This window comes from Antechinus flavipes, chromosome 1, assembly GCF_016432865.1.
Source record: "Antechinus flavipes isolate AdamAnt ecotype Samford, QLD, Australia chromosome 1, AdamAnt_v2, whole genome shotgun sequence".
NCBI classification, from domain to species: Eukaryota; Metazoa; Chordata; class Mammalia; order Dasyuromorphia; family Dasyuridae; genus Antechinus; species Antechinus flavipes.
In genome coordinates this window covers 631,269,615-631,282,945 of record NC_067398.1, presented here as the reverse complement: position 1 = coordinate 631,282,945, position 13,331 = coordinate 631,269,615, and the positions used below count along the sequence as shown (strand labels likewise).

General features: G+C 34.3%; 1 protein-coding gene across 1 annotated transcript in view; it reads left to right on the top strand.

Annotated features, from left to right (window-relative positions):
* ZFAT (zinc finger and AT-hook domain containing) overlaps positions 1–13,331 on the top strand; it is a 280,433-nt gene that overhangs the window by 76,040 nt on the left and 191,062 nt on the right. The window contains exon 3 of the mRNA XM_051971128.1: positions 12,286–12,555. Coding sequence (XP_051827088.1) covers positions 12,286–12,555 — 270 coding nt within the window. The remainder of the gene's footprint in view (positions 1–12,285; positions 12,556–13,331) is intronic.

Sequence of the window (13,331 nt, the reverse complement as noted above, 5' to 3'; positions counted from 1 at the left end):
CAGGCAAAAGTTACAGCAGTTTTAGGCTTCTCTGGACTGGTGCTGACTGACTTCTTATGCTGGATGGGTATGGTTACCACCCACGCTATTCTGGGATTCAGAGGCTTACTATTTGCCTTTTGTATTTGTGTTGGATGTCTTACAGCTAGTCTGCTGATTCGCTGGCTTATAACCAGGAGAGAGTAGCCAACCTGCTGTATTTTGATTAAGAGCCTTCCAGTAGATTCCCTAGTATACAGCTACACTGCCCTTGCTCCTTGTGCTGCACCTGCACTCTGCTTGTGCGTGCCTCCCGTCCCCACCCCCAACCATGTCAGATTGAAACAGACCTTTTCTGAAATTCTTCCAAAATATCTTCTGCTGGAAACTTGTTAGACTCCAAATATTTGTGTGTTTTGTCACTGTATAACCAGTTTAGATACTTGATCTGTTGTTGTTCTGAGGGATGCCAGGAGGAGCTTAGATAAAGATCTGTCTACTTTCTGTCATCTTGGCTCCACCCCATCATTTCTAAAATATATAAAAAACTGTATCAAATTTAAAAGAATACAGTTCATTCCCCAACTGATAAATGGTCACAGGATATGAATAATTTTCAGCTGAAAAAGGTGCTCTAAATCACTATTGATTAGAGAAATGCAAATTAAAACTTCTATGAGGTACTAATTCACATCTCTCAGATTAACTAAGATGACAGAAACAGATAATGATAAATGTTGGAAGGATGTAGGAAAACTGGGATACTAATGTATTATTAGTGGATTGTGAACTGATCTAATCATTTTGAAGAGCAGTCTGGAACTATGCCCAAAGGGCTATAAATCTGTATTATACCCTTTGACCCAGCAGTGCCATTACTGGGTCTGTATCCCAAGGAGATCAAAAAGGAGAGAAAAGGACTCACGTGGGAAAAATGTTTGTAGTAGTTCTTTTTGGGGTAGCAAAGAATTGGAAAAGGTTGGATGCATATCAGGGAATGACTGAACAAGTAAGTACATGAAGGTTATAAGGAATGTTATTGTTTTATAAAAAATAATGAACAAGCTGAGTATAGAAGCCCTGGAAAAATTTATGTGAACTGATGCTGATACAAGCCAAGAATACATTGTAGATAATAACAGCAAGAATGTGTGATGATCACCTATGAAAGGCTTGGCTTTTCTCAGTAATTCATACTGAGAAAAGCAATCCCAATAGACTTTGGACAGAAAATGCCATCTGCATCCTGAAAAAGAACTAAAGACACTTAGTAAATCAACACATTCTATGTTCATTTCTTTTTGCTGGTATATTTTTTTTTTATGCCTACCTTGATTTTTCCCTTTTGCTCTAATTTTTCTCTCCTAACATAATTCATAAAGCAATGTATATTAAAAATTAACTTCTTACAATAAAAATAAATACAATTTAAACAATTCATGTTGTGAAAGAAAACATAGATCTTCCCCCCATCACCCCAAAAAACAGTTCTCAAGAAAAAGAAAATTAAGAGAGAGAGAGAGAGAGAGAGAGAGAGAGAGAGAGAGAGAGAAAGAGAGAGAGAGAGAAAATGAGAATTTGAATGTTTCACTCGGTATTCAAACACAAATCAGTTCTTTTTCTGAGCATAGATAGCATTTTTAACGTAAGTTCTTCAGAGTGTATGTGGATCATTGTATTGCTGTGAATAGCAAAGTCATTCACAGCTGACATCCCAGAACATTGCTATTACTTTGTACATAGTACATTTCACTTTGCTTGAGTTCATGGAGGACTTTCCAGGTTTTTGTGAGAGCATCGTGCTCATCATTTCCTATGGAACAATAATATTCCATCATAATCACATAGCATAATTTATTTAGTCATTCATTATTTGGTGGGCATCTCCTTAATTTCCAGTGGTGATTTTTTTTTTTTTTTTTTTTTTTTTTTTTTTGCCATGAGAAGAGGGCTGCTATACATAGTTTTGTACATATAGGTCTTTTAAAAATCTCTTTTGGGATTCATGCCTATTAGTGGTATTTTTAGGTCAAAGGACATGCATGATTTTATAATCTTTTAGGCACAGTACATATTTTATTATCATCAACTGAAGAATGGCTCTTTTTAAAAATTTTTATATAAATTCTTCTCAGTTCCCTATATGTTTGAGAACTGAGGACTTTATCAGAGAACTTCCTTCAAGTTCTTTTCCCAATAACTATTCCTAACTGTATTTCCCCCGTGTTTATTCTACTCTCCTTTTACCCTCACCCTCCTTAAAAGTGTTTTACTACTGACTACCTCTCCCCCCTCTCTTTTATCACTCTTCCTTCTTTCCATATCCCCCTTTCCACCTACTTTCCTATAGGGTAAGATGGATTTCTATACTCCTATTGAATGTATATATTATTTGGTCTTTGAGCCAATTCTGATGAGAGTAAGGTTCCTTCACTCTGCTTTCTGGATGCTTGTAATATTTTCTCTTTGACCTGGGAGTTCTGGAATTTGGCTATAATATTCCTAGGAGTCGGGGCAGCTAGGAACACAGTGGATAGAGCATCAGCCCTGAAGTCAGGAGGACCTGAGTTCAAATCTGGCCTCAGACACTTAATACTTCCTAGCTGTGTGACCCTGGGCAAGTCCCTCAACCCCAATTGCCTCAGCAAAATAAATAAATAAATGAAAAAAATATATATATATATTCTTAGGAGTTTTCATCTTGGGATCTCTTTCAGGAGATTTCAGGAGATTTGATGGATTTATTCTCTGATTCTAGAATATCAGGGCAGTTTTTTTTTTTTGATAATTTCTTGAAAGATGATATACAAACTTTTTTTTATTATGATTTTTAGGTAGACCAATAATTTTAAAACTATCTGGATCTATTTTCCACATCCTTTGTTTTTCCAAAGAGATAATTCCCATTTTTCTCTCTATTTTTTATTTTTGGGTCACATTTTATTGAATCCTAATTTCTCATAAAGTCATTATCTTCCATTTGCTCAATTCTGATTTTTAAGGATTTTCTTTAGCTTTTGCAACTTCTTTTCCATTTTTTCAAATTTTGCTTTTATAAGGCATTCTTCTCCTCATTAGCTTTTTATATTGCCTTTTGAATCTCTCTCAATTTTCTCACAGTTGAGGACTTTTGTTCAGTTAGATATAGTTGGATGTTGCCCTTCTGAACTAGTTAATTTCACATTTAAAATAGGTTCATTTCCATGTAAACTATTATTGTTCATATTTTGATGTGTGGTAGATGTCTAGGTGGTGAAGCAGATAGAATGCTGGCTCTGGCTTCAGAAAGACTCCTTTTCCTGAGATCAAATCCAGCCTCAGGCATTAGATATATGACCTTAGGCTTCAACTAGTTTACCTCAGTTTCCTCATCTATAAAATGAACTAGAGAAGAAAATGTCAAATCAGGTTAGTTAATATCTTTGCCAAGAAAATCTCAAATGACAGCATAAAGAGTAAGATACAAAGGAAAATGAAACCACAATAAGATGTTTCATTGTCTACTCGATTTGATGAGAACTCAATCCTCCTATATGGACTTTCCTTTCAATCTTGAGATTCTGTAATTTTATAGCACATTTTATAATTCAAAGCCATTGTCACTGAAAGTTAAATTAAAAGGAGACCTCCTTTTTACTGAGTCAGATTCCCCTTTGATTCTGGAGATAATGTGATGTTTTACATGAACCACACAGTGACTCATTGATTTCTTCTTTGGTATAATCATAACTTTTTATCTTCATCTTTGTATTTGAATTGCTTGGCAAGTGAAATATTTTAAAATGATGGCATAAATATGGAATATTGAGTCAGAACAAATCTTTTATTAGTGGCAGAGTGGCTTGATAGGATGCTGCTGGGAAGATTCTTGCTTCATGGAGGGGTAGAAGAAATGACCTGAAAAGTTACTTCAAATTCTACCTTTCTATATTCTCCTCCCCTTTTGTAACAAATGTGTATCACAGTCACACATATTATCTAATTGGGCAGTTAGTTCTTTGGTAAGGACTTTTCCATTTTAGAAAATTGAATTCATTTCTGAAATTTCCTTAATTGATTCTCTTTAGAAAAAAAAGAGAGAAAATGGTTCAACAGAATGAGTCCTGGGAAAAGACGGCAGAGTTCTCATCCTTGGCCCCTATTTGGCTATTATTGGGCCAGAAATGTAAACTTTTAGTGCTTTATTGCTTTAGGGAGGCAGTGTGGTAAAATAGTACAAAGGATGGACCTGATTTCATAGCCCAGCTATGTAACTGTCTATTTTATCTTGGACAAATTCTAGGATCATAAATAAGGCTTAGAATTGTATTCAGAGATCATGCGGTCTAACATTGTACATTTTACAGCTAAGGAAGCTGAAACACAAAAGAAGTTAGGTGAGTTGCTCAGTCATACAGGCTGACAATTATTCGAGTTGGAATTTGAAGCTGAATCCTTTAACTCTGTGTCCTGGAATGTATCACAGCGCATTTCTGTGGCCATGTCCTCATACATAGTCATTGCACTTGCACTCTTCTCTGCTGTAGCTGTGGTGAGGAAAGTGCTTATATATTTTTGCTACATTTTAAACTTAATACTTTTGTTATCTATTAGATCATTCTCATAAAGGTAGGTTATGTTTTTGTTATAGGTCTTTAAAAGCTAGAGAAAGTGGTATTGCATCCTAGAGGCGATTGGGATCCATTGGAATTGGCTTAATACCGATCCTTTTTCTACTTGTCCAAACACTCCTCAGGCTCCTTTATGGCTTACTATCCATATTATTCTCCCTAATTGTTATGTTTGGCTCTATCCTGGATGGTAACATGTAGCCTGGATTAAAGTGCAGAGAGACTTGAGTTAGGAAAATATTGTAGGGATCTAGGTCAGAGGTGCTGAAGATCTGAACTAACATGATGACTGTATGGATATAGCAAAAGGGATCAGACGTGAGAGATAGTTGTGAAGATAGAAATGGCAAGATTTGACAATGTGTTGAATGCATAGTTGAAAGAGGAGAAAGATTTAAGGATGTTGTTGAGTTTACAAAATCAACTAGAAGACTGGAAAAATGATGATCCCTTGACAGAATTACAAAAATTCAAAAGGGAGTAGATTTTCTGAGAAAATGAGCCCTACAACTACTGTTTGATTTTCACTCCTCAAACACCATGCTTTCCCCAGGATAAGATCATTACTAGAAATCTTACTGTGAAAATTGCTTTACCTTTAGTACTTAATAGCTTATCAATATCCTCAATTGCCTCTTCCCTCAGATTTGAAGAGTGGGAGGCAGGGCACCACCTTTTATAGAAGGCTCAGAATTTCCAGCCCCTTCTTTTTTTTCCCCCTACAAGCTGTTATGCATTATTTTCTCTCTGTGAACATCATTCCTCCATTCTGGATACCCTTTAGCAGCTCCCCTCTCCATTCTCTTCCCTCTTTCAGCTCCCCTTTGTGTATTATCTTTAATCATAGATTTTGAACTCTTTGAGAGCAGGGACTATTTTCTTTTTTTCTTTTGTGTCCCCAGTGCCTACAGCAGCACCTGGTACTTAGTAGGTACTTGATAATGTTTATTGATCATTGACTAGATTGAGTTGGAGATGTCTCTAGTATATCCAGTTTGAATTGTCCTGTAGTCAATTGGTGAGTGGGACAGAAATTTCAGGGAGAAACAGAGGCTAGATATATAAATCTGGGAATTCCTTATAGAGAGGCATGATAATTAAATCCATGGGAATTGATATTTAACAGTGGGGCAAGGAGAAAGTAGAGGAGGCAGGAAAAGGACAAGGGAGGAAAGAGAGAGTATGGGGAGCGAGAGAAGGAGAGAAGGAGAGAGAGGGACAGGAGAAAAGAGAGGAAAAAGGGGAGAGGGGAGTGTAGACAGAATCTTAGAATTACCTGCAAATTGGGGGGAATAATATGGATAGTGAGCCAAAAAAGGGGATTAAGGAGTATTTAGACAAGTAGAATAAGAACCAGAAGAACTTATTGCAACAAAAACCCAAAAAGAAAAGAGGATCCAGTAGTGATTGACAGGTATGAATGCAGTAGAATGATTTCATAGGTAGAAAGGGATGATGATTGGGAACAGATTGTCAAATTTGGTAATGAAGAATTGTCTACTGTGTGCTAGGCACTGATGCAAAGAAAGGCACAAGACAGTAGTATCTATCCTTAAAGAGTTCATAAAAAGAAGCTTAAAATGGTGGTGGGAGAAGATAATCAATTGGAGCTTAATAAAGTACAGTAGCCAGGTGGAAAATGATCAGAGAAGGGATGAGTTATAAAGTTGATTTCATTTTGCAGAATGATGAGTTTCTGGAGATCATGAAATCCAAGAGGCCATTTGCTAACATGGAAAGAGCAGATTCAATTTAAGTAGTGAGGTCTGAAGTCAGATTGCAAAAGCTTAAAAAATTAATGAGAATAGAGGAAAAGGAAATAGTGACTATAGATGACAGATTTTTTTTTTTTTCAGGAGCTGGCTGAAAAAGGTAGGAGAGCTAATGGGATGATCATTTGAGAGGAATTTTAGTATCCAGTGAAGATTGTTTTAAGATTGGGGCCTACTTCGTCATGCTTGAAGGAGGCAGGAAGAAAGGAACCAGTAGATAGAAAGAGGCTAAAGATTAGATAGAAGGAATGATGATTAAGGTTGTTTTCTGTTTGAAAAAATGGAAGGAGAAGCAATCATGGACATGTATACAGCAAGCAAGATGGCAAGCACAAACCACCTCATTTTCAGTGCATAGGGAAAAAGAAGAGAGAAATAAGGTAGATGTCAAGGGGTTTTGAGATAAAAAGAAAGAGAGAACTCAATAGAGGACAGTGTCAAATTGAATTGATCATTAGAGGGGTTCAGAATACACAGAGAGGAAAGTGAGGTCTGAGCAAGTCTAATGATCTATGAAAGTGCTAAGTGTGTGGAAGACTTGAATAGGTTCAGGAGAGGTGAGCAAGATAGAATAGCTATGAGAGATGGAATAATAGGAATTTATCATCAGATAGATGAAGACCACAGTAGCAACTTTTGGAGAAATTTTGGATCAACTCCCCTCAGCACTAGCCAAGTTTAACCTCTGCTTCCTCTCCCAATTTACTTTGGCCTTTACCTAGGTATCTCCTGTGCTTCTCTCAGCCTAGAAGCAGACCATTATCCTCTGGCAGACCATGCTTCCCCTTCCCCTTTATGTTGTTTCATTCTTCACGTTCATACCTCCCCTTTCTCTCCAGCTCCACTGATTTATTCTAAAAACATTTTTGTTGATGTACCTTTTTAAAATTACATTTATAGATCTATTCCTTGAGAGATCTCTTTTAACAAAGTAAAACAGTAAAGCAAAATTAACAATAAAATGATTTCATCTAAAAGTTCATATAACATTCCACATCTGTGGCATTCTCTTTCACTCTATTTTTAAAAATATTTTAATTAACATAAATTTATTTTTTTCTTCACCCCATTGAAAAAGTGAGAGAAAAAATTTGTAACAGTTATTCATAGTCAAGCAAACTAAATTACCTCAGTGACTTTATATAAAAATATATTTGTATTATTTTGTACTCTAAATCTATCACCTCTTTTTAAGGAAGTTGATAGAATGTTTTATCATAAATCCTCTGAAATCATGATTGGTCATTGTATTGATCATAGTTGTTACAGCTTTCACATTTCTTTGTTCTTACGGTGTTATTATTAATGTATAAATTGTTCTTCCACTTCTGCTTATTTCATTCTTCAACAGCTTAAATCGTTCATTTTTATAATATTGAAGATATAGTATAAATTAGAAGTATGAAACATAGCCTACATCTGCTTTGTCACCTGCAACACTCCAGAATTGTTTTTAAAATGAAATTGGGATGTACTTAACAAAATAAAAATATAATAGCACAGAGAAAATGTTAATATGTGATTTTCTAAAGTAATATTCATAGTCAAGGATTTTTGTGCATGATTAGTGGCCCCCACTTTAATTTGCATTTCCTATCACTGATGTAAATTGTTCTGATTCTGCTCACTTCACTCAGTTATCAGTTCATATAAATTTTTCTTTGTCTCTTTGAAATCATCTGTGATGGGTCAAAAGGCATGAGCTGTTTAGTAATTTTTTGTATGTAATGCCCAGTGACAGAATGGTTATGCCCATTCAGAGGCCCACTAACAATGCATCACTGTACCTGTTTTCTCACAGCTTCTCCATCATTAATCATTCCCCCTGACTTTCCCTCCCCCCTCTCTTTATAGGTGTGATTATATTATATACATATATAAGATTTTATATATATGTATATATATAAAAGATATCTCATATATATCTTATATATCTTGAAAATGAGAGCTTTATTACATAAACTTGTTACAAAGATTTTTTTCCAAGTTAATTGTTTACCTTTTGATCATTCCAATATTGGATTTGAGCAAAGACTTTTAAATTTTAGATAATCAAAATTATCCATTTTATCCTTTGTGCTTTTCTTTCCTCCTTTGATTATGAATTTTTCATCTATCTATCTATTAGGTAACTTTCCATTTTTCTCTAATTTGATAATCTTTTCTTTTTCTTTTCTTTTCTTTTCTTTTCTTTTTTTTTTTTTTGCTTTTCTTTGAATCTTCAGTGCTTAGCACAATGCCTAGCACATAGTAGGTGCTAAATGAATTGAGTTAATAAATTAAATATATTGACTGACTGACAATAGTTAGGATCTTTGTGTTCCTTGACTTCTTGGGTACATTTATTTCCTTTTGTATGTTGCGTGGCTAATCTGTTCCATTGATCAATTTCTCTATTTTTTAACTAATGCAAAATTATTTTGAAAATTGCTATTTTTGAAATGTAGTTTGAGATCTGGCACAGCTGGGCCACCATCATTTGCTCATTTCATCATTTCCCCAGAGTTTCTCAATTTTATTTTATTTTTTTTGCCTCTTTGAATTTTATTATTTTTTAGGTCTTTAATGTAATCCTTTATTGATTCAAATGGTTTAGTTTCTGTTATTTTAGATACTGTTGCCATTTTTTATTATAATTACTTATCTTATCCACAAACAATTAACATCATTTTAAATATTTAGATTTCTTTATTTCTAGAAGCCATAGTTCATTTTTGTATTTATATAGTTTTTATGAGTATCTTGGTAGGTAGGCGTCACAGAATTTTTAAATTTTTTTTCATGCTGGGATTTATTGGTTTTAAAAAAAAAATGATGATGATTTTTGTAGATTTATTTTACATCCTACAAGTTTGTTTTAGCTATTTTTAATTGACTCCTTAGAGTTAAGTTCATAATCTTATAATCTGCAAAAATAAATGATCATTTTTCTACATCTTTTTATATATGGTTATTCCTTGTATTTCTTTTTTTTGGATTTCAAGTACTATGACTAGTAGAAGTAGTGGCAATGGACATATTCTTTTATTTTTCCAATCAATAATTGCAAGAATTATCCTAAATTTATATCCATGTCCTTCTTTTTCATTTATTATTAGATTTATCCAGGAATTGTAGGGGTAAATTTCAGTGTGCCTATCTGCCTGTCTTACTCCCTGCTTTTTTTCTCCCTTCCTTTCTTTCTTCCTTCCCTTTTTTCATTATTGTGAGGGTTTTAAAGATTGTTTTTCTTGTAATTAATTCAATTTTTCTTCAAGTATTTAAAATTTATGCCATTTTTTGAGTCTGTATTTAAATATTGAGATAAATTTGTTACTGTTGAATGGAATGTAGTTTTTCCCTCTTTATCTTTTAATTAAGTCTAATAACATAATTGTTTCTACTACTTTTTTTTTGTATTAAACTCAAGTATAATAGATTTTGCTTCAAAACCTCATTTTAAACCTGTGTGAGCAACATATTGTATCTTAGTCATACTACCAATTATCTTCTATTTCAATTCTGAATAGAAGCAACTACTTTTCCCCGTAGCAGTCTTCTCCTCACTTCTTTTAATGATTACCATCAAATACCTTTCTTTATCCTGGAAATTCAGACTTTATCTGCTTCTTGACCCTAGAAATGGTGTTTATTATTAGTGTATATGTTTTAATGTATGTATATTTATGTCCTCTCTATATGCAACTCTTCATTTTGAAGAAAGGAATTCAATTTTCTAAAATGAGAAAGTATTCTAAAGAAACAGTTTCCTTACTAAATATCTAACTGCCTAATTAGATAGCATATAGATAACTCAGCTTTGCTGGGTAGGTGATTCTTGGTTGCAATTCTAGCTCAGTTGCTTTCTGGAATATCATATTCCAAGTCCTGTGAGACTTTAATGTTGAAGCTGCTAAATTTTATGTTATTCTGATTATGGCTCCACTATACTTGAATTGTTTCTTTCTGGATGCTTGTAATATTTTCTCTTTGACCTGGGAGTTCTGGAATTTGGCTATAGTATTCCTGGGAGTTTTCATTTTCTATTTTATCCTCTAGTTCCACAATATTAGGGCAGTTTTCATTGATAATTTCTTGAAAGATGATGTCTAGGCTCTTTTTTTTTTTTTCCAGTTAGACCAGTAATTTTAAAATTATTTCTCCTGGATCTATTTTCTAGGTCAGTTTTTAAAAAAATTATACTTTTAAAAATAGTATTTTATTTTTCCAAGTACATGTATACATAATTTTCAATATTTATTTTTATAAAACTTTGTGTTCCAAATTTTCCTACCTACTTCCCTTACTCCCCCCACCGCCAAAAAGCAAGCAATCTGATATAGATTAAATATGTGCAATTCTTATATGCATATTTCCATATTTGTCATGTTATGCAAGAAAAAGTTTATCAAAAAGGGGAAAAAAATCACAAAAAAGAAAAAAACAACAAAAGATGAGAATACTACAATTCAGTCCACCGTCATTCTCCATAATTCACTCTCTGAATATGTGGCATTTTCCCTTCCAAGTCTATTGGAATTGCCTTGAATCTGGGAAACCACCAATACTGCTGCTGATTCAGAGGCCTCAGTGTCCATTTCTGCTTTGCTGGCACAGAAGCCTGGGCAGCACCTGAGTTGGTATGGTTTGTGCTGGCACTGTGCACTGCACTCCCACCCTGGTGCCAGAGACCTTTCCTGCTGACCTTCTAAGTTGTCTTAGGCTGTACAGTTATTTCACTCTGACCTTTTGTGTGTTCTGACACTAAAATTTGTTTAGCATCATTATTTAAAGGAATTTGGAGGGGTTTGGGGGAGAGATGGCAAGTCCCCTCTTTTATTCTACCAATTTGGCTCTGCTTCTTCTTGGTGTATACCTCTTTCAACACTTTATCTTTATGTTGCCCTTTTCTCCTCCCCCATTTACTTGCTCCAGAATTACCCCTTGGGCTTCATTTAATCAAAAAGAATGAAGAATGAATCTTTTAATAATGGGACTTTCAGGAAGCTGTGGTTGCTAAATGTAGGTGATTTTTTGGGGAAAAGAATATGCATGTGTGGAGGAATGTCAGTGGAACCCCTCAAACTCTATCACAGAAGCATTGCCCTGATCCAGTCTCACATAAAGCCAACAACATTTAGGGTCCTTCCCCCAATATCTGTCTTATTTTTTAAATCTATTTTTACTGTTAAGATTTAGAAGAGTAATCAAGAAGAATTTAAAGTTTCAAAGTAATTTTAAAGTTTCTAATGCAGCTTCTCCATCCCTGACATTTAAATTCAATTGGTCGCTAGGAAACTATGTAAAGTTATTATTTATTTTTAGTTCTTTAGTTTCTTGCTTTGGGTTGTATTCCCCCCCTTCCCCCCACACTTCTGGACAATTTGACTCAAATAATTATGATTTGCAAAAGTAGTTTGAATGGTTGTGCAACTCATTAAAAACACAACGAGCTTAAGTTAAAGCAGCCTTTTATTTTTAGTGCCTATTTCAAAGAAGTGTTTAGCATTTTTTTTCTGGAACTGACTTTAAATTAAAATGATGGTTAACAAAATACATGATTTGTGATTTGGGAGCTGTCAGTCATAACTTAAATCATAACAGCTTTCATAGTAGTTGCATATAAGTGCTCTGATAAAATAATATATTTCAGTCAGGAGAAAGAAAGGTGTCAGGGTTCTAAAACTGTCGAATATATTACAGGTTGCTAAATAGCTATGATGGTGTCAGCTTGTAAGGCTGTTATTAGTGCACAGCTGCTAGTACCCTGACTTTTTTTTTTCTTCCCATTTTGGCTTCAGAATTTGCTTGGATAGCTAAAATGTGAAATGTTACCTGTATTTTCAAACTTGGTTGATCCAGTACATGACCTCACTTCCCAGCATCTTTCTCCATCTCTCTCATTCAGTTGTGTTATTATATTCTTTTTTAATGCTCCTTTTTAGAGCTTTTGGTAGTGAAGAGAAAACGGGGAAGACCAAAAGGCTCAACTAAGAAGCTCTGTCCTGATGAGGAATCAACTGAAAATACTAACTGCAGTCTAAATGAAGAAAATCAGCTAGCTTCCCCTGAAGGAAACAGCCTTCCTGAAGTTCCTGAAGTGGTGCCCACCAACTTGGAATGCAGTAAATGTTGTCGGAAATTCTCCAACACTCGCCAACTAAGAAAGCATATCTGTATTATTGTTCTGAATATAGAAGAGGAAGGTGAACCAGGTAAATTACTTTTTGATCACAAAACATAGTAATATATTTTTAATACTATCCTCATTTTTTACAAGTTGGTAATGATTTCATATGATTTCTACTGATTCAGTTCATATATCTAAGTATCATACATTTGAATGTTTATCATATGTTAAAAGATATTTATTACATTCTGGCAAGTAATTTTTGAATCATGTCAATAATTATTTATTAATTTTTTTATCTTTGTAAAGGAATGCCCTGGGTGCTATGAAGAACACAAAGAAATATAAGACATATCACCTAGCCTTGAAAAGCATACAATATAGTTGGAGAAACAAAAGACATATGTATAGGAAATTAAATAACAATAAAAAATTTAAATTAATACACAAATAAAATAGCAGAGGATGTGTCATAGTGCTTCCTATGATTCATTATCATTTGTACTATAGAAGGTGAAAGGGATTATCACAGGTGTTCAGAAAAAAAAGAGAGTTCACTTCTGGGTGTCTTGGACTGAGTAGGCGGTATATTAAAGGTTAGGGGCTGATTTCATCTTTGAAGGATTTGGATAGATGGAGAAACTGTGAAGGATACTTTGAATGGGTGGGATAGTGTGAGCCAAAGATCAGAGGTTGAAAGCTCTAGAACACATTTGAAGGAGTAATTTTGCCAGTTTGGCTAGAGCAGGGGGTTCATGAACAGTAGTAATGGATAAGCCTACAAAGGTATATTGAAACCAAATTATAGAGAATCCTGATGAATATCTATTGAAGATGACTAACCATGGAAAGACTGCTCCA